The 27,675-nt window shown below is 41.1% G+C and overlaps 1 protein-coding gene across 6 annotated transcripts in view; it reads right to left on the bottom strand.

The window, feature by feature from the left end:
• Positions 1 to 27,675, bottom strand: part of LOC127044110 (ATP-binding cassette sub-family B member 5-like) — a 248,281-nt gene that overhangs the window by 48,935 nt on the left and 171,671 nt on the right. The window contains exons 1-8 of one of the 6 annotated variants that reach the window (XM_050938572.1): positions 25,691 to 25,834; positions 24,539 to 24,655; positions 15,450 to 15,544; positions 10,310 to 10,370; positions 9,690 to 9,840; positions 7,413 to 7,467; positions 4,060 to 4,251; positions 499 to 670 (exon numbers count right to left, since the gene is read on the bottom strand). The exons of 2 other annotated variants lie outside the window; for them this stretch is intronic. In XM_050938572.1, the coding sequence (XP_050794529.1) occupies positions 499 to 670; positions 4,060 to 4,251; positions 7,413 to 7,467; positions 9,690 to 9,840; positions 10,310 to 10,370; positions 15,450 to 15,520 (702 nt within the window). In that variant the 5' untranslated portion in view covers positions 15,521 to 15,544; positions 24,539 to 24,655; positions 25,691 to 25,834. Of the gene's footprint in view, positions 1 to 498; positions 671 to 4,059; positions 4,252 to 7,412; positions 7,468 to 9,689; positions 9,841 to 10,309; positions 10,371 to 15,449; positions 15,545 to 18,404; positions 18,440 to 24,538; positions 24,656 to 25,690; positions 25,835 to 27,675 lie in introns of those variants that run through there. 3 more of the 6 variants (XM_050938573.1, XM_050938574.1, XM_050938571.1) reach the window with 3 other exon arrangements.

The following is a 27,675-nucleotide window of genomic DNA, read 5'->3' as shown; positions in this document are numbered from 1 at the left end:
CCAGAAGGTTTCTCAGGTCCAGAATACGATTTCTGATGAAAATGAGAGGTAGAGAGAGGGCCCAGAATAGCCAGTGATTAGGCACTCAGCTGGGGTGTGGGAAACCTATGTTCAAATCCTTGCTCCGAATCAGGACAGGGACTTGAACCTATAGTTCCTACATCACAGAGGAGTACTCTGTCTATCTGTGCAAATAAACTATTTTTTTTTAAATCAGGCATTTTTCTTTTAGCTTCTTTTCTTTTCATGAACCATGCCCTTAGCAATTGTGAGCAGCTCTTAAACTCCTACTAAAGGAAAGTTAACACTTAAAATGTAATTTGGTAATTTAGAGATCAAAATGTACATTCATTCACACATAAGTCCCAGGATTTCACTAGTGGAAATCTGAGCTTTTCGATAACTGTAATTTTGGCAAGTATATAGCAAAAACAGTTTCCATGAAATTCCCTTTCCCCAAGAAATCTGTTACATATTAATCTTTAAAATCTTGCCTACCTTAGAACAAAAAGCTGCTGATAGTACTACGAGGGGACTTGTGGACAGAATCACAAGTGTAAGTTTCCACCCCTTTACAAAGCCAATCACTATGCCTACTGTGAACGTTGACATGTTTTGAAATAGCTGAGCGACTTTGTCTCCAATGCCATCATTGATTTTATTAATGTCTCTAAGGGGGAGAAAAAAAACAATTTTTCAGCTGAAGATAGTTTGGAGTAATATCTATATTATCTCTATTTCTCTCTCATTTTTATTAGGGCTGTCAAGTGATTAAAAATGTATCACCATTAATCATGCTGTTAAACAATAGAATACCATTTACTTAAATATTTTTGGATGTTTTCTACATTTTCAAATGTATTCATTTCAGTTACAACACAGAATACAAAGTGTACAGTGCTCACTTTATATTCTTGATTACAAATATTTGCACTGTAAAAAAAACAAAATAAATGGTATTTTTCAATTCACTTTATACAACTACTGTAGTGCAATCTCTTTGTCATTAAAGTTGACCTTATGAATGTAGAATTATGTACAAAAATAAATTAAAAAAATGTAAAACGTTAGCGCCTACAAGTCCACTCAGTCCTACTTCTTGTTCAGCTAATTGCTCAGACAAACAAGTCTGTTTACATTTGCAGGAGATAATGCTGCCTACTTCTTGTTTACAATGTCACCTGAAAGTGAGAACATGCATTTGCACAGCACTTTTGTAGCTGGCATTGCAATGTATTTATGTGCCAGATATTCTAAACATTCATATGTCCCTTCATGCTTCGGCCACCAATCCAGAGGACATGCTTCCATGCTGACGACACTTTAAAAAAATATGTGAATTAAATTTATGATTGAACACCTTGGAGAGGAATTGTATGTCCTCTGCTCTGTTTTACCCATATTCTGCCTATATTTCATGTTATAGCAGTCTCAAATGATGACCCAGCACGTTGTTCATTTTAAGAACACTTTCACTGCAGATTTGACAAAACACAAAGAGGGTACCGATGTGAAATTTCTAAAAATAGCTCTAGTACTTGACCCAAATGTTTAAGAATTTGAAGTGCCTTCCAAAATCTGAAGGATGAGGTGTGGCACATGCCTTCACAAATCTTAAAAGAGCAACACTCTGATGTGGAAACTATAGAACCTGAACCATCAAAAGAGAAAATCAACATTCTGCTGGTGGCATCTGACTCAGACGATGAAAATGAACACGAGTCGGTCCATACTGCTTTGGATCATTATCGAGCAGAACCCATCATCAGCATGGACGCATGTCCTCTGGAATAGTGATTGAAGCATGAAGGGGTATATGAATCTTTAGTGTATCTGGCACGTAAATATCTTGCGATGCCGGCTACAACAGTGCCATGAGAACATCTATTCTCTCTTTCAGGAGACATTGTGAACAAGAAGCAGGCAGCATTATCTCCTGCAAATGTAAACACACTTGTTTGAGTGATTGGCTGAACAAGAAGTAGGACTGAGTGAACTTTTAGATTCCAAAGTTTTACATAACTGCACTCAACTCCCTCCCAAAAAATTCTACATTTGTAATCTACACTTTCATGATAAAGAGATTGCATGACAGTACTTGCATGGGGTGAATTGAAAAATACTGTTTTTTTTATCATTTTTACAGTGCAAATATTTGTAATAAAAATATAAAGTGGGCACTGTGCACTTTGCAATCTGTATCATAATTCAAGTATCAGAGGGTAGCCGTGTTAGTCTGGATCTGTAAAAGCAGCAAAGAATCCTGTGGCACCTTATAGACTAACAGACGTTTTGGAGCATGAGCTTTCGTGGGTGAATACATGCATCTGAGGAAGTGGGTATTCACCCACGAAAGCTCATGCTCCAAAACGTCTGTTAGTCTATAAGGTGCCACAGGATTCTTTGCTGCTTGTATCATAATTGAAATCAATATATTTAAAAATGTAGAAAAAATGTCCAAAATATTTAATAAATTTAAATCAGTATTCTATTGTTTAACAGTGCGATTAAAACTGTGATTAATATTTTGAGTTAATTGCATGAGTTAATTGTGATTAAATTGACAGCCCTAATTTTTATATACACACACGTTGTAGCACAGTCCTACTTCTTGTTCTTCTTATACTTCGTATTTATTATTATTGTTATCCCTTTTGGCCCAAGTGGCTAGCCAAAAAATTTGGGGTCTTGCAGAATGTCAATTTATCCTCCTAAGTGGAACAATGGAGCCAACTACCTTTGATGCAATCTTGTTTATTTGCAAGGAATGTACAAAGTAATCCTCCACAACACTTACGCATATGCTTAATTTTAAGCATGTGAATAATCCCATTAACTTCAGGTAGAGTTAAGCACATGAGTGTCTGCAGGCTCAAGGTCGAGGTCAGGCAGACTTCTATTAATTTTATTTATTTATTACCCTATCACAATTTGTGAGTGCACTTTACATGACTTAAGGTTGGGTCTGCTCATATTTCCTGTAATAGGGGGGAAAGAGCACCCTGCCTCTTTGTCTTTAAAGCTGTAGACAAGTTCAGATCTCAGGCCCGGTCTATATCTAAAAACTTTGGTTGACCCAGCTACCTTGCTCAGAGCTGTGAAAAATTTCACACTTAAGGGAGAGATAGTTAAGCCAGCCTATGCCTTGGTGTGGGGTCTGCTATGATGACAGAAGAAACCTTTCATCAACCTAGCAACCACCTCAAGGGGGTGAATGGACTATAGTGATGGAAAAATCCTTTCTGCTGCTGCACTATACTAAGGGTAACTGAAGTAATGCAGACATCCCTCAGTTACATTAGTGTAAATTCACAGTAACTCAAGTGAATGCAAGAATTACTCTTCATTCCCAATGGTGAAACTGATGGCAGAATTAGCTCACAAAACACCAGTATAAAGGCCCACTTTACACAGGTGCAGCCTATTAGTCCCCACTCAGCCCCAGTGTAGTCACCACTAAATAATCGCACCACTGCAAAATGTTCTTAATGAAAACAGGCTTAACTGTCCAGGATTAGAGCGGGGTGAATATTTTCTGGTTGAATTAATCTATTTGGGAATTCAGGTTGAATTTGGTGAATACAAAATGGAAAAAAAATGTCCAAAAGGTTCATTTTGATCTTTTCTAAACAAAACATTTCAGCTTTTCATTTTGAAATACTGCTTTGTTTAGAAATGTAGTTAGATTGGTTAAACTCAGTTTTTGTTTCTGGTCGAACAAAATGTTTCATTTGACCAGAAATGATTTCTTATTTTCATTTTGGCAACAACAAAAACATCAGGTTTTTTTACATTAAATTATTTTTCTCCCCAGATCTTTTGTTTTGACCATGAAAAAACAAAAAACAAAACAAAATCGAAAAAAAGATCATTTGCTGAGCTCTACCCAGAATTTCACATTCAGTGGAAATATATACGGCTTAGGCACAAGAACAAAGAGAAATGCTTTCAGAAGGCTTAAAAACTGACTAAGGACGTAGTTCTACAATTTTTATTCACTGGGACTACTTGAGGGCTGCAGTACAAGGCCCTAAACAAACAAAATACAAAAACTCTTACTCCGTCAGACGTGTGTTAAGCTCTCCACTATTACTGCTATCAAACCAGCTGAGTTCCTGTCCCAAAATTGCATGGAAGAAAGTTTTTCTTATTTTCTTTGTTTGCCTTGCTGCCGCCAAAACCCAAAAGGAAATCTGTAGGTAGCCAAACACTAAGGCAGTCGCTCCAATACCGACATAATATAAAGCAAACCTTAAATAAAAAAAAAGTATTTTAAGTTGTGGCAACTTGGAAGAAAGGGAACTTGGTTATTATTATAAATAAAAAGGTTATTTAATTTTGTTTCTAAGGTTATGTCTACACTACTGCCTCTGTCAGCAAAACTTATCTCACTCAGGGGTGTGAATATTCCACTCCCGAATGAAATAGTTAGCCTGACGTAAATGCCAGTGTGCACAGCGCTTCTCCCACAGACATAGCTTATGCCAGTTGTAGGAGTGGGTTTTTTATGCTGATGGGAGAGAGCTCTCCTGTCAGTACAGAGCATCTTCACCACACATGCTGCAGTGGCGCAACTGTACCGGCACAGCTGCACCACTGTATGTGTAGACATGACCTAAAAGTTTCACTGCAAAATCTCAAATTCCTGTGGCGATGTTAACCACAGACATTTATCTAGTAAAAGCTGAAGCCTGATTCCTTCACAGTGGTATGACTCCACTCAACTCTGTGCAGGCCTCTGACATGCAGATAATATTGCTGTCCCCTGGCTGCGTGGTGGCTAATTTCAGGTCTTTGCAGCAGGTCAGTTTCTGTATCTGGAGAGAAGCTGATGTCTAGGAGTCAGGTCTGATGTAATTTGTTTATTTACGCAAGGGGTAGGCAACCTATGGCACGCGTGCTAAAGTTGGCACGCGAGCTAATTTTCAGTGGCACTCACACTGCCCGGGTCCTGGGCAACAGTCCAGGGAGCTCTGCATTTTAATTTAATTTTAAATGAAGTTTTTTAAACATTTTAGAAACCTTATTTACTTTACATACAACAATAGTTTAGTTATAGATTATAGAATTATAGAAAGAGACCTTCTAAAAAAAACGTTAAAATGTCTTACTGGCATGTGAAACCTTAAATCAGAGTGAATAAATGAAGATCTGGCACACCACTTCTGAAAGGTTGCCGACCCCTGATTTACGCTATGAACATGATACTATCTATATGCGTAGGTGAGATTTGTGGTTCTTATACAGAGGCAGACCCAACCTGTCACAACCAACTCTGGAAACCCCAGCTCAGTCCGGGTCCAGCTCTAGGTTTTTTGCTGCCCCAAGCAAAAGAATTTTTGGCCACTCCCTGCCTTTGTTTTGGCTTTTACATGTTTGCACTTTGCAATTTTTGTTTGTTGGTTTGTTTTTGACTGTTTAAAATTTTAAAAAAATGAAAACAGAGAATTTGTAGTTAGTGAAATAAAACAATTTCCTACTAGTGTACTCATTTAATTTTAACAAAATCACAATTACAAACAATTTGGGTTCAACTATGCACTGTAATAAAAAACGTTAGTATCTTGCGGTGCACCCAGTTACTCGTAAATTAAAAGAATTTATATGAACTGAATTTTTCTGGTTTTTATACTTGCGTAGTCTGTTAATAATTCAGTGAAATCTAAATTTTTTGCAATGGTACTTTCAATTGAAATTAATGCGAGTCCTGATAAATGATTTTGAGACATGGTGGACCTCAAATAATTTTTTAGTAATTTCAGATTTGAGAAAATGCGCGCACCAGAAGCCACTGATACTGGTAAAGTTAAAAGAATGTGTAATGTTATAGCAGTGTTTGGAGTGAAAAAAATAATTTCTTGCTATAAATTGTAATACTTTTAGAGGAGAAGTTTTAGGACTTGTTAGCTCAGATAAAGTTATTAATTCATCATACAATTCTACTCCACCAATGTCAGTAGCATTATCAGTACCAAGCACTAAATGTAGCTCTTGGCAGTGCTTCATGAGGCCTTCTTTGGAAAACTGATTTTTAATGTTTCTAATATGGTAAAAAAAATCAAATGTTTCACAATAACTATGCAACTGATAAAATATTTCTTCAAGGGAAGTTATAGCTACATCCAAAATACAATAGATTGGTCTTCCTCAGTTGATGAATAATCACTTTCAATGCACTGCTTAGAGCTTTTCCCCTGATTGTGGACTTTTAAAAAATACTTTTTTGAAATATGAGATAGTTTTTCTAATTCTTTTTGCCGTTTTTCTCTTTGTTGCCAGTAGGCAGCACCAGAAAGTCATTTTTGTTTTCGTCCTGGCATTTTAGCCCCATAATCACTGGCACCAATGTGACATGGAAATTGGCATGAATGGCGCCGATAGGACAGCATAGTACATACAAGTAATTGTGCTTCCTGATTTAATTAATCAATAACAGTTAACATTTATGCACGTTCACCTTATGAGTGACCATGTCATGGCGTGACATGATATTTTCCATGTCACACTCCTATCGCACTACTGGATATTATTTTTTTTTGTACATTGGTGTATTTTTCAAAAAAAAAAAAAAAAAAAAGGATGGCTGGAATGCCGCCCCTGGAAATGTGCTGCCCCAAGCATGCCCCGGTCCTGGCTCAGTTACCACATTCACACTAGAAACAACTGCTTCCTTTGCTGTTCCTACAGGTCCCTCCCCCCTCCCCACCCCCGCGCACAGTTGAACAGCACCTTCCCTTCTTGGTTGTCCTACATCACCCTCCAGTCAGGAGTCAGAAGGGCAGCAGTAGATTCTCCCTTATCAGATTCTCCACTCTGTCCTCTGCTGACCTCTCATTGCTCAGCTGATTCTGCACAATATACATTATGAATCTAAGGCCTATTACTGTTTGGTCAGAGTTCCCTTCCTTATCTGTACTCAAGATTAAAACCTTTTCATCATCGTTATGAAAAAGGCCAATAAAATGCTACATCTTCGGAGGTTAATGAGTTTAAATGGCTATTCATTACTTCACAATTATACATTAAGCTCCTGGAATCCCATCCTTTGCTCCCCACGGCACTCAGCTATTTCTTCCCATTCTGTCACTTCCCTCAGTTTTACATCAGCGTCACACCAATCAATGCGGCTGGAGTTATCCCTGATTCACAGCAATGTACGTGAGCAGAGAATCAGGTTCATTCATTTTATTTTACTCATGAAATAAAATAGTTGGGACAGAAGGGAAAGTTGTCATGGGGATATAATTCAATACAGCAGATAAGTCTGGTTCTCAGCTAGGGCGAAGGTGATGAATAACAACTTCTATCTAATGCTATTAACTATCTCCACAGACAGTTTACTTAGAGTCGGTATCTGCTATATACTTAACAGTTGCTAGTCAACCCAAAGTTAATAATTACTTTGAACTTACTCTGTCATTTGTTCTTCAAAGGGCACTTGTGACTGATTGCAGCTCAATGAACTTGCTGGAAAAAAAAAGATGTTTAAAAGTTATGTAAGTTGTTAGAGAGACAAGGTGGGTGAGGTAATGTTTTTATTGGTGATACCGAAAAGCTTTCAAGCTTACTCAGAGCAGGCCTGAAGAAGAGCTCTGGGTAAGCTCAAAAGCTTGTATTGGACAAGCTTGGTGAGAGAGACAAGATATTACCTCACCCACCTTCTCTCTAATATCTTGATACCAACACGCAATGTTTAATTTGTAATGAAAGAGGTGCTGAGGCTCAAGCTTTTTTTTTTTTTTTTACATTTATAACTGACGTGGCAAACCCAGAGGTGCTGAGGCTGTGAAGTGCAAAGTCTAGAGATGCCAGGGCTCAGCCCTGGCACAAATTAAGCACTGCCAACACGGCTACACCACCACCGCACACAACAATGTAAGTTGTTCATTATTTGCACCATCCGCCTTTAACTCTTCATTGCTGGTTCTCCACACCAGTATGCGTTGTGACAACATGCAGTATCATTCCATTTATTACAACGTCCCACTGAAATTGGAAGTTGTAACATACCTGCTATGCCAATTTCATTTATTTTGTGCCTGACATACAGCAGCAAAGGGGTTAAACTCAGTAATTGCCACATTATCATATCACCATTAGAATTATATGCCTGTGTTTCACTTGCATGTGGATTTTGCCGCCCGCCCCCTTCCCCCCATACTCAAATGCAACACTGAATAGCTGAAAATAATCATACAAAGATATTCATGCTAGGCAGGGTAATACTTTTTAGCCCAGATTTACCTCAGTTTACATCCACTTTTGCCTACATAAGCTAAGATGGTGGTTGTTTAGAAGGTAAAACTTAAGCTCTAAAAACACCTTTTCAACATCAGAAATGTCAAGTTGTGTCTTCTCTCTCCTACAGGAGCATACATTAGATAGCCAGAGGGCTGAAGTTGGGGATTTCTCAGCTCTCAATTGAAGAGGCACCCATGTTGAATCTCCTATGGAGAGACCTTTTCTTCTCACAGCTCTTTTTCAGACCTTTGAGTTACACAGGTGTTTTTGTTTATATCGGATTAAAATTCCTCCCCCCTTAGTTGCTCAGGTTTTCCCAATTTAAAAATCCCACTAATTCTCTAGGAATCATAGTGTCTCTCTAGGCTATGGTAGTAAACACAACTGAATTCCTAAAGTAATACAGCAAACAGAAAAAAAAATTGCATTTTTTTTAAAAAAAAAAGAGCACAAGAAGAGGAAAATTCCCTCTCAGGCTGTTGTATGTTGCAGGTGATCTTCTGGTTTTGAGTACCATAAAAAATAAGATGCTATTGTTTATTATTAGAATTAAATGTGTTTACAAAGCACAAACCCGTGGATCACTAGCTACTCCGGGGACGGCTTTTCCCCACATTGTCTGGATTTCCTGGTAGCAAAGAGCTCTTAGAAGTCTTGTTGCCATGGGCTATGTGCTCTGCCCTTCTCTTTGAGGTGATAGAATCCACTGAGGGAGGTAAATGCTCCCTCCCCCTGCTTCCATGTTCCCTATCCCAGCTCTGCCCTTTTGTACTATCCTCTACCTGCATAAATAAAGTGGGGAAAGAGGCTCCAGGACCATGGTTATAACATTAAGTTACTGAGCACCATCAACCTGAACAAAGTAGAGCAGAAACCTTTATTTCCATAGGCAACACAGCTAGTGATATCTTGAAGAATATTAATGGGTCACCACTATTTGTAGAGCACATCAAGTGGGATCGGAATTTATTAAAATAAGTAACTCTTCCACGTAAGCATTTCTTCATGAAGACCCTGCCATTGTCATAAGGTGGAATCCATCCCTGTGCAGAGGCCTGCAACACCGCTTAAGTCCTCTCAAGGACTATTAAGCCTTGTGTGAGATTTGTAGCAAGGGATGAATTTCACCAATAAAATGAATGGTCACGATGAGTGAAGTTTAAACAAATTAAAGAAACCGAAGAAAACTACTACATTTACATGAAGACTTACTGCTTCCCAAACTTTTCTCTCAGGTAAGGATGATCATTACTTAGCCATGAAAACACCCACATAGCCAAGCTCTGCTACAGGAATAAAGTAAAAAAAAAACAACAGACAAATTGGACTTACTTTTAGCCCTTCTTTTCACAGGAAAACTAAGGTGATCATAAGGAAATAAATGGGCGAGGGGAGAGGAACATACGAACAAAAGCAAAATAAATAAAGTATATGAACTGTTTCCTTACGTAAACTCTCCTGGGATATACAACCACTCACAAAGCCATCGCTCATTTCACCAAAAACCAGTGACATCAGAGGAAGGCAAACTCCATTCAGTAGTGCTGCTATTGTTCCAAAGACCATAAGAGTTATATCCAACCCATCTGCATATCGAAACTGACGGGAATGAGTAAAAGAAGTAAATATCAGATTATTTTAGTCAGTGGATACCAGTACGGCTTCCTGGTTGTTTGAATGTTAATAAAATAAACTATTTACAATAAAATGTTAGGAAGTTAATGCTCTGATTCATTTAACATTAGAACAGTATTTTGGATTATATGTCACATCACCATCAATGGAAATATAAAAGAGGTATAGAAAAGTTCAAGTGGCATCTCTCCCACATTACCCTGTGTGGAGGAAATGCCTACAGATGGCATTGGGAGTGCTTCACATGGATGGAGAACAGCATTTGTACTTAGTTGTTACAGAGTTAACTACAATTCCAAAGCAGGTGATGGACAAAAATGAACGCAACAAACCTGGGATAATATGACTTTGGAAGACATGAAAACTCACATTTCACTGCATGTGTACTAGACCAACGTGTAATTACTATCATTACAAGTATATTCTTGCTTACAATTGTGATTGGACCAACGATTTCAGATGGTTTGCTTTTTTCTTCTTTTTCTTTGTGTCTCCTGAAAAATAGAAATTAAACACGGGATGTTTCCACTTTCACAAGATTGGCACAAATATGTACATCATTTTACTTCCTACAGGGCCAGCTCTAGACACCAGCGCTCCAAGCATGTGCTTGGGGCGGCGCTTTCCAAGGGGTGGCACTCCATTTCCCCTCCCCCATTTTTTTTGGTGGGGCGCACAGAGCCGGGAGCCGGCCCTGAACCAAGATGTTCCCTGTCAGCTGAGGCTTTCAGGCTGAGCTGAAACTGACACTGCAGTTCTGAGGGGCTGAGCGCTGGGGCATGATGCTCTGGCTCTCCAGAGGCAGGGCAGCTTGAACCCACAGTCCAGCCTGGGTGTGAGGAGCCGGGGAGGTAGGGAAGTGGGGCCCGGGATGCTGGTCCGGCTGCCACCACCGCTGCTGCTCTGAGTCTCCCCAGGGCGGCACGGCGTTTCCCCACCCGAGTGGGCTGTGCAGGGTGCTGCCGGGCTGGGCAGGGGGCACAGATCTTGGCTTGTGCGCTGATGGGGTGGGTGGCTGCTCAGCCCGAGCTGCCAGGGAGCTGCCACCACCCCCTCCTGCCTCTGGACCCAGCCCGCTGTGCACCTCCCCTGCCTCAGCCCCACCCTGCCTGCCCTGGGTGAGGAGAGGCAGAGCCTGGCTCTGAGCGGTGCAGCTGGGGATACTGCCCCATCGGGGGACCCCCGTGGCTTGGACACCCGGGGGGTCAGTGTCTGTCCTCTCGGCTCTGCTTGCACGGGGCTGGGGAAGCAACTGTCAGCACCTGCCCCTCTCAGCCCTTACACCCTTCATCCTGCTGGCAGCCTCTTCACTTGTACCTCCCCCCATCGCTCCTTCGCCGCACCCCTTCCCCTTGTACTCTCCCTTCACCCACACCTCTCCCTTTATACCCTCCTCCAGCCCTCTCCTCCTACCCCTCCCCCTACCCCTGCACCTCTTCTCCCGCAACCCTCCTGATACCCCCTCTCCTCCTCCACCCTCCTCCACGAGTACGTCACATCCTGCTTCTCTACCTGTGTAGACCCCCCAAGCACCCGCACACCTGCTCCTCTGCCTGAACCCTTTTTACTAGATCCCCATCCCTTTCAAGGTTTGAGGGTTAGTCCCTATGCCTTCCAAGTGCATTTGGAGCACTAAAGATGGGGTTGCAGGGGATGAGGGGGAGTGAGATTTATATTAAAGTGAAATAAAAATAGGAGAAACAGTTTGATCCCCACCGCAAGTGTAAATGGGGATTGCTGTGGTGAATGAGGAGGTCATGTTTGGGGAGGGGGAGCCCAGTGCTGGGATGGCAGGGAGTGGCCCTAACTTCCTAGCTATCTTGTGTACTTACATAGCCCCCATTGCCATAGGACCTGAGTGCATCACAATATTTTAAGAGTACTTACACTCACAACACCCTTGTGTGGTAAGGAAGTACTATAATCTCTGTTTTGTAGATGGGGGATGAAAGACAGAAAGATTAATGACAAAACTCTCAGAATTCCACCATTGACTTCAATACATTCAGGGGTTCACATTAGGTGACTTGCCCAAGATCATACAGGAAGCCTAGAGCAATGCAGGAAATTGAACCCACGTCTCTTGAGTCATAAAGTAGTGCTGTAACCACCAGAACATTTGTGTTGGCTCTAATACCATTTGAACTTGGGCTGTTCTGGCAGACGTGGTAATACTGTTAAACCACTGAACCTTAATGGAATCTTAGAGTAAAATATAAAAAACAAAAATTGAAAAAGAAAAAAAGGATGTAGTAAGTAGGCTACACAGATTAAAGTCATGATCCTACAAGTGCTCCATGTGGCTGAATCCCTATATCCATATGGAGGTGGTGTCAGTATCAGGACTATAGGGCTTGATGATCCTAAAAGCTCTTATCCACATCAGTAGTTTCTATTTGTGTGATGTTTGCAGTGTTGGTGTAGCTGTGTTGGTCCCAGGATATGAGAGACACACCGTAGACAGGGTAATATCTTTTAGTGGACCAACTTCTGTTGGTGGATAGCTCAACCTTGTCCTTTCCACCAGTAGAAGCCGGTCCACTAAAAGAGGATCTCTCACTTACCTTGTCTCTCTTTACTCATGTCGAGTAATTCTATTGATTCCAGTGGGAATATTTATGTGACTAGAGCGGAAGAGGCGGGGGTGGGGGGAAGACCCACCTGTATATCTCCTCACCTAAATTAATTCCAACCCCAGCAATTCTGTATTATCTTTGGGAGACACACAGTTTTGTGTTTTGGGGAAGAAGGGATGCAAATCTACGTAAAGAAGAAAATTATGCAACTAGGATAGTAAAAACATTACTATTGTTTTGTTTCTTTTTTTTTTTTGCACGGGTAACATAAGATGTTTCTTCGCCAAAGCTGGGTTAGTAATAGGAAATAAAAATGTAACTTGATTTGCTGGGAAAAGACAAGAAATTAAGGCCCAAACCTTAGTAGCTGTTTCTTTTAAAGCAACAGCCCTTCCAGTCTCTCTGGTGGGAGGGAAAGAGAGGGGGCAGAGATACCAGCCAGTCTCTCTCACCCAGGGCAGGTCCTTGAAGATGGGGAAGAAACAGCTATTGAAGCTGTCAGTGACCAGCATGAGCTGGAGCAGGGATGGGGGATCCCTCCTGGGACACCGGCCTCTGTGACCCCTGGACCCAGCTCCCTGCTTTCCAAAACCTCAAGATGCCATCTCCTCACTCTGCTTCCTCCATCCCTTTCACTTCTAGGCCCACTCCAGAAGGAGAGATGGCAGTTTGGGGAAGATATACATGTGCTGCATGACAATGCAAAGGGGTGGGGGAAGCCCCATACATACACACCCCTCAGAATGCAATGCATGTGTGAAGTGGGATCCTGGTGATGAGGAAATTGGGAATGCAGCATATGCACAGAATTGTGCAGCTCTTGATTAGCTAGTTCCATAGGTCAGTGTGCAGCAACCTGGCATGTATAGACTTTATCTGTACATGTATTATACAGAGTATTATAGACTTTTAGCCCCATGCATTTTTTGTAGTGACCCTGCCACTTGGCCCCCTCCTTAGGAAGAGGCTGGCTGGGCTCCAGCTGGCAGTGAGAAGGGCATGTCAGGGATGGGGCTACAGTCTACAGTGCTGTGGGCCATAGGGCAGCCTGGAAAGATTTTTGTAATATAGATAGACTCTCAGGGCTGAGTTACTCCTGGGGCCTCTGCACCTCACACAGCAGCCTAGAATTGAAAGGGTACAAAAGGTGACCAAATTCTGTGCTGCTTCTCTTAAATTGTTATCGTTGGTGACCTTTTAATTTTCAAAGTTTTTTATTTTTTTAACTGCATAGAGGAAAGATGTAAGATACAGTCAAAAGGACCACAGTTTGTGGCCCAGCTTCAACCCAGTGCTGGCATAGACAATGACCCTGCCAACCTTTGTTAGAAATGATGTAACATTCATCCCAAAACTGCAGCCCCGAGAAGGCTACCAGGTACCATCACAACCCACAAGTTGGTGGTATTAGTTGCGGATGGCGCATAGCCATGGGTTGCCAGGATGTGCTGATTCAACCTCAACGGGGCTTCTATGCCATTTAAAGCTGACTACCCTCAACAAACCCTACAGAAGCATAGGTGGTGGCAACACCTTCCTTCAGGGTGAACATCCCTTTTGGGACTAGGGAGCTACAGGGGGATAGGGAGCTGTAATTTATATCTCTCTGAGCCATCTTGTGACACTTGCCCTTTTTAGATGTGCTGCCAGACTGGAGTGCATGCCAAAAGCAAAGCAGCATATTGAGTATCTTTTTATACATTATTAAGAAATCAATAAAAAGCCTGCACAGCTCCTCTGAGATGAGAAATTAGAGAAAATGGCTGTGTAGGTGGAACACTTGGAAAACCATTCCAACAGCAGCAGTCCCCAGGAGCTCAGATTAGCACAAGTTTACTTAATATAGAAACAAACACTTTTGTAAAGAACAAGAAATTCAATCCATTGCTGGGCACATGACACAAAATGTTGAGAATTAAAGATGAAAACCACTCTGAAGCGAGTGGGCCTGAACCCAGTCTCACTTAAAACTGATGTAAATCAGGAGTAATTCCATTGAAGTCAGTGGAGTTACACCAGTAGAAAACCTTTGTGATAAGACAATAACGCTCATTAGCTGGTTTCTATATGTGCATTACCCTTCTTGACCTGAAAGCTTAGCCAAATTCAGGGTGTTACAAGTTGTTCCAATTAGGAGGGAAAACTGATGGTAAAATCAGAGGTTTTCTTTGAAGCAAGTTTGTTTATTTACAAGGAATGTCCTGTTTTCCCTGAATACTGGAGGAATCAAACAATAGGAGTTAGTTCTTTGCTTACTGCCTCAAGCCTCTTCAGCCAGCTTCTCCAGACCCAGAAGGCCCTGCTCTTGGCTTCTTCCTGGATCACAGTCTGGACACCCTATGCTTGTCCAAGCTTTCTCTGTCTCTCCTTGTCTCTGTCTGCTCGTCTCTGAGTATGTCTACACTTAAAATGCTACAGTAGTACCGCTTCAGCACTGCAGCACTCCAGTGTAGACATTCACTACGGTGGTGGAAGGAGTTCTCCTGGCACTCGAGTTAATCCACCTCCTCCATGAGAGGCAGTAGCTAGGTCAATGGAAGAATTCTTCTGTTGACCTAGCACTGAGGGTTAGGTTGGTCTTTCAGGAGAGTAGGTTTTCACCTCCCACCCCCTAGAGACATAGCTATGCTGATGTAAATGTTCAGTGTAGACTAGTCCTCTATCTCCTGCTTCTCTCTCATTAACACACACCCTTAGCCAAAGGATGCCCAGCCTAGCATTCTGCCTATATAGCTCAAATTCCTGAGTGGCATTGGGTGAGTATGAGCACATCTTTTTAGAGCACTATTGATTCTTACCCTGAATGAAGGGTGGCTGCTGCACTCATCAATGTAAGGGGCTTTAAGCCAGCTACGACACCTGCTTCATTCTGAAAGCTATACTAAGGTTGTTTGAGACAGTTTGTCTCACTGAGCTATTGAAAAACAACAAGAAAAAAGACAACCCAAACAAGATCCAAAGCCAAATATAGACAAGAGGTGAGACCCAAACACTTACCTGTCATCTACATCCACATTAGTAGAATACTTTGGTGCCTGTCCAGCAATTTCTAAGTCAATGTCTTCCATAATTATGTGGATAGGTTGTTTATTCTAAAATAAAATGCCGTGCTGTTAATATCATTACTCACCATGAAATCCAATATAGGACACACTTTGTTTAGGTGACACTGATGAGAAATCTCAAATATAACAACTTTATATTAGATATATTATTAGCTTTGTCCATTGAATCTTGTTTAAAATTTATTAAAAACAGAATTAACCTTTTGTGACATCATCTGATTAAAATATGACCACATAGATCATTGCTGAAACCACTGTTATATATTTGCAACAAATCTTGTACAAAATATGATACGTAAGATGTCTATGGAAAGGTTATGATTTGCTGAAGATGATTATGCTATTTGTATGCATGTATCATTTTTGTATTTGAAGTTATGAATATTGGCTCTATACCTGTATTTCAAATGTTTGCTCCTGGGATAGCGCCCACAAGGTATTTAGCCTGCGCATCTTGAAGAACTATTCAAATAGAATGGCCCATTACAGTACACTTAACTTACAATTGAAGACACCTATCTACTCTTAATGGACTTCTGTGACTAGGCGAAATCATGCATGGACATGCGACTTGAAACACCATCTTGCTACTGTAAATTTCTACAGTAAGAATAATGGGGTTCCCTCCACATGGCAAAAGATATAAAAGGCCTGGAAACATCTCAGTTTTGCCTCTTTCCTGCTCCAGCCTCTTTTCTGCTCAAACTTCTGGACTATGGGCTCAGGGCTGGGGCAGGAGCGTGGGGCTGGGGTGTTATAAACAGATAGCTAAGGGTTAATGTCTCTTTCACCCATAAAGGGTTAACAAACAGTGACCTGCAAACACCTGACCAGAGGACCAATAAGGAGACAAGATACTTTCAAATCTCGTGGAGGGAAGCCTTTGTTTGTGGGTTTTGGGTTTGGCTTTGTTCTCTCTGGGTCCTGGACTGGACTAGAGGTGCAACCAGGTTTCTGCCAATCTCCCTGCTACAGTCTCTTATCTATTCAGAATTGTGAGTAAGAAAAAAGGCGGTTATAGTCTTTTAATTTGTTCTCTTATTTGCATATGTGTACTTGCTGGAAGTAGCTTAAATTGTGTTTCTGCTGGAGAAAGTTTCTTTCTATTGTTTATAAGTTGAAAGACCCTGTAACTGTTTACCATCTAAAGTGCAGAGATAAACCTTTTATTTTTTTTCTTTCTTTTTTATTAAAAGTTTTGCTTTTAAGACCTGTTGATTTTTCTCTCCTAATTAAGGCTCTAAGAAATTGAGTCTGTATATACCAGGGAATTGGTGGGAAGCAAGGAGGGAAAGGTAAATTTGTATTGCCTCTGGGTGAGGGGGAGAGAGAAACTTGATCTCTCTGTGTTGTGTTTCAAGGAATTGATTCACGGTATCTCCTAGTGTTCCCAGGGCGGGAAGGAGCTGGGAGGAAGAAGGGAGGGGGAAGAGAATGGTTTATTTCCCTTTGTTGTGAGACTCAAGGAAGTTGGGTCTTGGGACCCCCAGGGAAGGTTTTTGGGGGAGACCAGAGTCTATCAGATGCTGTACTCTCAGATCTGGCAGAAGATATAAAAGGCCTGGAAACATCTCAGTTTTGCCTCTTTCCTGCTCCAGCCTCTTTTCTGCTCAAACTTCTGGACTATGGACTCAAGGCTGGGGCAGGAGCGTGGGGCTGGGGTGCAGGGTTACCTCGGGCGGCTTCCAGTCAGAGGCGCAGGAGGGGCTAAGGCAGGCTGCCTGCCTGTTCTGGGTCTGTGCTGCACCCCGGAAACAGCCAGCAGGTCCAGTTCATAGGTGGGAGTGGAGGCGGAGAGGAGGGGAGGGGAAGAAGCAACGTGCCCCAGGACAGGTAGGGACCAGCCTGCATTAGTGCCACAGCACAGCTGACTGGACTTTTAATGGCTCAGTTGGCGGTGCTGACCAGAGCAGACACGATCTCTTTTCAATCAGGTGTTCCAGTCAAAAACTGAACACCTGGTCACCCTAACCAAGAACTTTGCATTTATTGTATGTATTTGACTCCTTTAACCAATTTTAACTCTCATCTTTCTTTCTTTTTAATAAATAAACCTTTAGATTTTAGATACTAAAGGATTGGCATCAGCATGATTTTTGGGTAAGCTCTGAGTTGTATATTGACCTGGGTGTGTGGCTGGTCCTGTGAGATCAGAAGAACCTTTTATTTGAGGAGACTGGTTTTAAAGAACCACTCATCTCTAAGTCTAGTGTTTTCAGTGGTGATAGAAGGACTGGTAAGTCTAAGGAAACTGCTTTTATGGCTTCTTGTTAGCCAGTGTGGTGAAACAGAAGTTTACTTTTGATGCTGGTTTAGTATATCTCATGGGAGAATAACCTCCAGTTTTGGGGTGCGTCCACCCTATTTCTCAGCAGTTTGTCCTCAATTTGGTATTCTCAGTAATGACCCACATAGGCATGGTTACATGTGTTTTCTCCAGTATTACCACTTTTTTTCTAGTTACCCTATTGAATGAGTTGTCTTGCTCCCTTCGATTAAATAAGCAGCTATGAGAGTCAAAGGAAGCAGAAGACACAATAGCTTCAGACATGTCAAATATTACAGACACAAGTACAGTGCATGGAGTACACTTGCTCTATGACAGGAGTTCTCAAACTGGGGGTTGGGATTCCTCAGGGGGTCATGAGGTTATTATGTGGGGGGTCGCAAGCTGTCAGCTTCCATCCCAAACCCCGCTTTGCCTCAGCATTTATAATAGTGTTAAATATATATAAAAGTGTTTTTAATTCATAAGCGGGGGGATCACACTCAGAGGCGGGCTATGTGAATGAGATCACCAGCAGAAAAGTTTGAGAATCACTGCTCTATGACACTATTCCAAGTTCACACTGAGAAAGATGACAAATTATGAGGAAAAAAAGCTTACCTATGAAGAGAGACTGAAAAGGTTGGTATTCTTTCCTGAGGAAGGCGATAAATAAGAGAGGCCATGATAAAAGTATTAGAATAATGAATGGGATAAAGAAGATGGATAAGGAAAACAGAAGTTCTCAATCTCATAATACGAAAACAAAGGCCTATTAATCTGACACTTATTAGGAGCATAAAAATGTGCTTCAAAGTTGTTTTAGGGACCATGTCTGGTATAATCACCTGCACAGTATGTCAATTGTGTCAAATTGAGATCCATTTCTTTTTATAAAGTCCCACACGGAGGAAATTAGAAGCATGGTACCAGGTACCCTATTTTAGAGATGCCTCTTGCTTTAGTCTTCACTCAGCAAGGGAAAATATGAAACAAGTTATCCAATACCACATACTTACAAAAAAATCACAGCGTGCTTTATAAACAGAAACAATTCTTTTGCACTGATGTGCTAAAAGAATAAGAAATCTCACTCTCAGTTCATAAATTGCAGTGGAACATGTAGCTTCAGAGGGTTTTACTGGGCAGCATCCGAAATAACTCAAGGGTGTACAGAAGACGAACAGTGAATAGCAAATTTCAACAGAAATATTAGTTCAGCTGGAACCAACTTCCTGTCTTTTATCATGGACTGTTTTAATGTATGATCCTATTGTTTTCCTGGTAATTATTTCTCTGCTCTGATATAATACTTCCAAGAATATCATTTTTAATTACTCTTTTACATATTTCCTTTTATTGTATTTATTTACTATTTTTCAGTGCATCCATCAAAAATTAGCATAACAAATGTTAATTAAGGAAAAATGGACTCACCATCAAAGCAGGAATAATACACTTTAGGCAAAACCATAAGTAAGTAGATGGGCATGGTGCCATGCCCTGATTTAACAAACTCAGGCTCTTTTGGACTAATGGAGAAAGTAAGTTTCAGAGCTGAGCTCATCTTCCTGATGACAGCTCCTGAGCATTCAAACATAGGGCCTTTCTGAGCCTAGGGGTACAGCTACACTGCAAAGACAACCCTGTAGCAGGGAGTCTCGGGGTTCGGGCCACCTGACTCAGGCTCTCACAATGGGGCTACAAATAACAGGGTGGACTTTCCTGCTTGGGCTGGAGCCTGGGTGCTGAAATCCAGTGAAGGGGGCATCTCTCAGAGCCAGAGACACTTGCCCCGTCCCACTAGGTTTCAGAACCCGGGTTCCAGCTGGAGCGGGGAAGTCTACACTGCTATTTGTAGCCCCATTGCACAAGCCTGAATCAATTGAGACTCACTCACTGCCACAGGGTTGTTTTCTGCAGTGTAAATTGACCCTGGTAGCCAATAGGAATTCAGTGCCATCTATACAATGCTAGTACAATACAGTACATGAAATCGCTGCTAAGCAATTGGGCTCCTTATTCTCTCCCATCTGAAGGGGCTTTACGTGTAGCCAAAAATCTAAAAAAAGGGACATACTAGAAATAGAAATAGATGGAGTTCAGAGACAGGTAATGAGGTCAGTCAGAGGGGACATCATAGAGACATACAAAATAATGAATGTTACAGAAAAGTTACATCTGATACTCCTGTTTACCTTCTTTCATAAAATGAGAACACGAGACATTTGATTAAGTTGTAAGGCAGCACATATAAAAACTGAAATATTTCATTTCAATTCAACATAATTAATCTGTGGAATTCATTGTCATTAAACATCACTTTGGCCAAGACCTTAGTCTTGAAAAAAAATGATTAGACCTTTATATGGATAGTGAGACCATCAACAGTTACATTAGATGGGATTTTTTTTTAAAAAATTAGACCACACATAGTTCCCAATCAAATGCCCATTGATATCAGTGGGACTCATTCCATTGACTTCAATGCATATTCAGTCAGGCTCAAATTCTCTTAGGTTAGGACATGAGCCAGCCTCTGAATAATAAGGTTTAGAAAGAATCTTCCAATATGGGGTTTCTTACACCTTCCTAGAATCTGACACTGGTCACTGTCAGAGCCAGGATATTGGAATAGCTGGACCATATCTAGTATGGCAATTCCTATACTCCTAAATCTATTAATAACAAACAATTGTGCATTGTGGTTAACAAGCAAATACTGAATTTGTTTAATTTTTTTCATTTAGGCCCCAATCCTGCTCTCATTGACATAAACATACACAACTCCTACGAACTTAAGGTTTCTAAAAAAAAACTTTCAATAAAATTGTGCCCCTTCCAAAATGGCCAAAATAAACGGTAGAATCATAGAAATGTAAGGCTGAAAGGGACCTCGAGAGGTCATCTAACCACTCTTCCCATGCCAAGGCAGGACCAGGTTACCTAGAGCATCCCTCATGTGTTTGTCTAACCAGTTCTTAAAAATCTCCAGTGACAGGGATTCGACAACCTCCCTAGGTTTTAGGAACAATCTTGCTTTATGAGCAGGTTATTCAATAAATATGTTAGTGTCAACATGTTGTTTGCAATTTTGTTGTAGCCATATTGGTCCCAGGATATTAGAGACCCTGATATTATTGGTCCAATAAAAGATATTACCTCACTCAACTTGTCTCTTGAGTTTTAATACTTTTTAAAAAAAGGATTTTATAAAAATGTAGATGACATAACATTATTTTGGATGAGAAGGAATTGGTGAAGTGATTTAGAGAATAATTGACTCAAGCACCTTCCAGCCTCAGACACATTTCAGGTCATTTTAAGCTTATTTCACCAAACCAACAGTACCTGAAAGGGTAACGTTTATCATTAACATCATACACAGCATGATCTGACACAGAGTAATTGGTACTTAAACTCTTTTGTACATCAGCAAGATTTGAGTTCTGCACCAGGGAGGTAAAAATAAAGAGAAACTGTAAGTCCCCAACCGAATGTTCTTTAAGCTTACCGGGCCAAATTCTTCCCTGCTATAAATTCTAGAGCAGTCAATTTACCTGTACTAGGGATGAATTTGGCCCACAAATGACACAAAACAAACATACTGACCTGATGTGCCCTTAGCTAGCAGGGTTACCTCCACCAGCATATTTCTCATCCACAAACGCTTCAGAACTGTCCTTAACTATTTTAACTATTTTAAGATCAACCAGTACAGTGAGACTCTTACGTGCGCCTAATGAGTCATGTCATTACCTATGAAGCAGACGTCAGGTTCAATGGCCAATCACAATATAAACTTTCGACATTTCATAATACATTCTAGGATTACTAATTTGTAACAGCAATACCTAGAGATTCACTGTTATGAGGGATTTTTCACACAGACACAATATGTAGAGCAATTAAACTGCTTTACAAAATTGTGTTACTTTGTTTTGTGGCAATGTGGTTTGATACAGAAGTTGCTAATTCAACCCCATCTCTCCTGTGCGCCACATTACACACACATGGAGACTTTCCCCAGTCCTCCATTATTCCCCATGATAGTATCATGCAGACTCTCCACCCTCTCCCCTTTCCCACACCTATTCTCCCTGTTGATTGGATAAGGTGCATTAAGTAGGTTTTACAAAGAAATTTTAGGTTATTGGTTTAATGGTTATTTCTTGTATTATTCTCCACAGGTCTCCCCAGTTAAGATGGTCACTGTTTACCATTGCTCCGAGTAGGAGTGGAGACGTCAGCGTTCCTGGAACATAGCGATCCATTTACTTGCAGGATGCAGAGAGAAGAAACATAAGGAGCAGATGAAAGGAGGTGTTGGCCACCTTTAATAAAGAAAGGCAGTAGTCTCAGTCCCATTGAAAAACAATAGGAGCTGGCTGCCATTTTGAAAGTGGGCAGTTTTTGGCAAGTTTCTCTGAAAGAGAACATTATTCTTTACCCTCTGCTGAAGAAAAAACGTCAGTGATGAAGATTAGTGAGAAAAAGTAATCATTAATCACTTAAAGACTCTTCAAAAAATACCCTAAGTCCCTAACTGTCCTTACACCAGATCAGCTCAAGGTTCACCCCCTGCCAATTTTTATGTAGCTAGATAATAACTTAGTTAAGATCATCTGGAACAAAACAGGTCTTGAATATCTAAAAGGGCCTGTTTAACTTTTTAAATTTAAATTGGTTAATAGATTTACTTATAAGTTCTCATAAAATTCGTGCTATATTCAGAGTAAGTGCTGTAGTGTTGGGGAAGATAGTGTTTTCTTCACATGTAGAGCAAGAATTAAGTAAGTAAAAAACAGCTCAACCTTAACTACGGAGCTGTAACCAGTGCCTCCATCTTATGGGCACACATATAGATACATACTGTATGACTAAGGTATATGAAAGATTTTTTGCCTTTTTACCCTTTTCCTTGGGGTAACTGTTTTGCTTTTTAAAGCAATTCTCACACCACATACAAGACCAGTACGCTTGACTCAAACAGCTTTACAAGACACTGGGACCTCTCCCATCAATATGCGTAGCGGATTTCTCTGTTAGCATTAGCTTTTCTGTTTGCTACTGAGATATTTGGTCCCACAATGTCTAATTGACAATCTGGCAAAACACCAAGATTTGAAAGCGGGGGCTCTGGGTTTGTATGAAAGCTTTTTCTGTCTTCCTCACTCTGAGTGTTCCTAATCTCTAGGATGGTGAATTTCTTTTATGGGAAACACCTTTCATGGATGCTAAAAAAACAATATAGATCTTGGGGTATGCATCATCCAAATCAATTTTCCATTTAACAGAGACTTGAAGAGGATGGCTATGATGTGTTTAAGTACTGACTTTGGAAAAAAGCTCTACTCAGACAGTTTTCATAGGAGAAAGATGCTTGTCTGAAAATATATGCATATTTCTCCCCCCAAATTAGGATCCTAAAATGTTGCCATCATCTGATGATGAAGAGTGTCATAAAATGGAATGGCCTTTTTATTAATAGCACTTCCAAAAAAAATTATGGCAGTTTGATTAGTAAGTGGGACCGTGTGTCACATTCTTATCAAAGCACCTTCTCCTCAAAACAATCTCTGCAGAACATTTTGGAAGAGAGAGGAGCCTCATGATGCTGTCCATCCCCATTTCCCTTGTGATCATTTCTTACATTAGCATTTGACCCTGTTCACAACACCAAGGTCAAATTGACTCTTGCAATCCCACAACAGGCTTCCTACATCAGGCGAAGCTGTATTCCAAGGCATAGAAATGTGATTACCCCTCCTCCCCCTACGATTGGGCTCCAACATTTCCCTGAGAGCTCAGCTCTTCATCTCTTCTGGTGCTTCAACACCAACACCTTTCAGCTACCTGCCACCTTGTGGCATCAGCCTTTTATCCCCTGCTGACTCCTGTGCAGCTTGATAGCTCATCACAGGATGCTCTTGCAGCCAGCTTCACCAGGAGAAGAGACACACATGTGACAGGTTTTGAAAGAGTCACCAACTTCTGCACTGTGCCATGAGAGTAGCCATAGAAACTTAGGCCCAGATCCTCAAAAAATATTTAGGCTCCTAACTTCCATTGAAATCAGTAGAAGCTGAGCGTTTAAATGCCTTGGAGGATTTGGGCCTTACTGCCAGTTGGCAACTTTGGCAGTTTTCCTTGCCTTCAGCTCTCCCCTACTGTGAGGGTACATGTACATTTCTTTGAAATAGCAGCAGGAAGCAAGGCAGGAAAGGGCTGGGGAAGGTTCTAAGCACAGTGGGAGACAGAACGACTTCAAGGACAGTGTTGTTTGTATTTCTAATATAGTTCCTTGCACATTGTAAGAAGAAAGTGACTCTTCCTGCAATTCTTAATCATGTTCACGTGATGCCTGCCGTCACCCATGTGCAGGCCAAACAGAAACAAGGTAGAGGGGCAGGTTTTGGAGTTCTGTTTTTGATCCTACTTCCCCTCAGCAACTGAAGCAGCTCCCATGGAATTGTGGGCCCTAAACATAGTTGGGGAAGGATTTCTGCCCCTGTGATATTTCATCAGGGATGTAAGCAGACTTGGCAATCTTTGGGCTTCTTTCTGCCAGAACCTAGCTTGCAGATAACCTTAGGTTGTCCCCGAACACATGAGGTTTGAAGACAGCAAACAGCAGTGACACTATCACACCGACAGATTCCAACAAGGATTTCAATAGGAATCGGGGGAAAGAAGGAGGAAGTTATTTTCTATTAAGCCATTGGGAACCCAGCTTCAGACATGCGGCTACCCACCAATCCTCCAGGCCCTTGGAAATCTGTTATCACTGAAATGCCAAAGTGCGGGCAGGATGCAGCTTTATTATGTTGGCAATTCAATGCAGTCAGTAAAGTTCCAGAGTAATAAGGCTGCTGGCAAAAGGGAAGAGATGGACAATTTTATTTGTGAATATTTTTCTAAGGAGAAAATAAAACAAAGATTACGATGTGGTGATGGATACAACTCAATGCCTCCAGTCCACTCACCCAATACTTCAAGCCCTTAGCTAGACAACATTCTTTTCTTCCTAATGCTTGAGACAGAAAAGTTATGAGTCACTGACAGCTCTGACAGAGCTTGCTAGGAATCAGCTACTGTTTGGAGTACATTGGTATTAGAAGCGCCAGGCACTTCATGCGGGCGTGAAGGTCAATGGCACTGAGCTTAGCCACTGGGATTTACTGAGGCTCAGACAGTTCTCATAGGTCTTGACTCATACATTGGCACTTCCCTCAGCCCAGAGCTGGACAAAGCAGAGTATTTATTGACAATCTTTTGGTGTTAATGACATCTCTGCAGACAGACACGGATTTTTTTTAATAGAAGTTACTCTTTCCTCATAGTTATTTGACTAACACTTTCTGTTAATATTTAGGTTGTTCAAAATTGATCCACTTCGAGCCTGTCTCCAGTTCTTTGCTATTCGTTATTTGAGATATGTGATTGGTTACTTAAGCCGCACAGTATCATATCTGGTCTCTAGCCGGATGACAAATTTTACAGCTAGGCACTATTCTGGTTTGAATAGTGAAAACCCTTATTTGCATGTGCACAAGAACAGTCACCATTGCTACAGATGGTCAAAAATAACATTTGAAAATTAAAAAGAGAAAAAAAGCCAAAGTGGAGCTTTGTGAAAATGTTTTCCAACCAGCTGCACACTAACACTGAGGAATGACTGAACAGCCACTAATTTGCACCAGTGTTCACAGAAAAGTGAGCAAAAAGGGATGTAGCTAATTCCCAAAGCTATTAATATTTAGTGAAAGTTCTCAAAAAACATTTACCCACCATTTGCCTAGCTCCAATTGACACCGTGGTTCATTAACATGCAGCTTAAAGATTTGCTAACCTGCTGCAGACTTTGCCTCTGCATGAGAAAGCGACAGAATGTGTGAATAATTTACCTTCTTTGGTCATGCTGAGCAAGCTCTATCTTCTTCTCTTACCGCCCCAGAGAATAGCTGATGACTCAAGGGTGGGATTTTCTTTATTTCTGTGGAAGGAGATCACCGTTCTCTTCTAGAGTACCGCATCCAGATGAGGTTTTCCTTCTGAGCCACAGCCGACAAGTGCATTTTAGCCACTCCTCCTCCCTAGGCAGCAGCTAATAGAAGAGGGGATGTGATCACATCTAAGGTCCAGTCCCACAGGCAATCTTTCTCCTATGCTCCTGATCTGCACCCAATCACCCCCATGGGAGATCAACTCACACAGACATTTCCTGGTAGTCTGTATTTATAAGTTTTCAAAATGTATAGGTATTTCTGGTGTGTGATTTCATTTTCTAACTTACATGCTTTTCTGTAGCCTGGTTTAAAGAAATACGGTCATGCTGAAATTACATATTAATGCAGGTGTTAGGAGATCTTTTTTTAAATAGAAACAGATAAGATTGTTGAAAGTGAAAGTTTTTTAAAAGTCTAATGTACTTTTTTTTTTTACCATTTATCTCTTCTGCTTACTTCCCCCTCACTCCTCTTATATTGGGACAATGAAAGCAAACCAGTAGCTGTTGGTTTCAATTTCTAATCTTTTAAACTTTTTACTTGTTCTCATATATTTACAGGATGCTGCAATATTTGGATTGTAAACTCTGGAGGGGATTATCACTGCTGAGAACAAGCTACGGCCATTGTCATAAACATACAGCTAAGGGTAGCATAAAATCTTTACTTTACCTGTAAAGGGTTAAGAAGCTCAAATAACCTGTTTGGCACTTGATCAAAAGGACCAAATAATGGGAGAAGATACTTTCTAATCTGTGGGGGAAGGTTTTTGTTTTGTGCTTTCTTTGTGTGTTTTCTCCAGGACAGGAAGGAACCAGGGCAGGGAAAATACATCTCCTAAAGCCATACCTGAACTAAGCATCTAAATTGTAAGTAATAGGAAGGAAACACATTAGATTATGCTTTGGTTTAGCTTGTGAATTTTCTCTAGGCTAAGAGGGAGGTTTATTCCTGTTTTTTTTTTTTGTAACTTTTAAGTTTTGCCTAGAGGGGAATCCTCTGTGTTTTGAATCTGATTACCCTGTAAAATAACCTTCCATCCTGATTTTAAAGAGGTGCTTTTTAAAATTTTTTCTTTATAATAAAGTTCTGCTTTTAAGAACCTGATTGGTTTTTAGTGTCCTAAAAACTCAAGAGGCTGGTCTGTGCTCACCTTGTTTGCTCCCCAGGAAAGGGAGTGAAGGAGGTTGGAGGGATATTTTGTGGAAACAGGAATGCCAAGACATCCTTTTCCTAAATCTTTGTCTAACTCACTTGGTGGCGGCAGCAGTACCCATCCAAGGACAAGGAAGAATTTGTGCTTTGGGGAAGTTTATAACCTAAGCTTGTAGAGATAATCTTAGGGGAGTCTTTCATGTGAGTTCCCTCATCTGTACCCCAGAGTTCAGAGTAGGGAGGGAACCCTGACAGCCATTATGCTAAAATTAGACTTTATATATATTGTGATAGACCTAGACCAGTTGGGTATAGCAGAAGGCAGATATACTGGCCACTGGATTAACAGTTTTCTGTTCCCTGACTGATCAGAGCAGGGGCTGCTTCAGGCTAATGAGAACACCTGACTCTAATTAACCTGCAAAGAGTCAGGTGAGGCCATTAAGCTAATGTGACCACCTAACTCTAATTAAGGCCCTGCTGATACTATAAAAAGGGCTCACTCCAGTCAGGCAGAGGGGAGCCAGAGGACAGGAAGTGTGGCTGAAGGGCTGGTTAATGAAGATACCCTCAAACCATCATTAAGGGAGCCCTAAGGTAAGGGTGAAGAAGGGAGAAGCAGGAGAGCTGTGGGGAAGTGGCCCAGGGAAATGTAGCAACTCTGGCAGTGAAAGGTTGGCTGACAACAGCTGCTACCATTAGGGTCCCTGGGCTGGAACCTGGAGTAG

Source organism: Gopherus flavomarginatus, chromosome 2, assembly GCF_025201925.1.
Source record: "Gopherus flavomarginatus isolate rGopFla2 chromosome 2, rGopFla2.mat.asm, whole genome shotgun sequence".
In the NCBI taxonomy this organism is placed as follows: Eukaryota; Metazoa; Chordata; order Testudines; family Testudinidae; genus Gopherus; species Gopherus flavomarginatus.
This window is presented reverse-complemented; position numbering and strand designations above follow the sequence as displayed.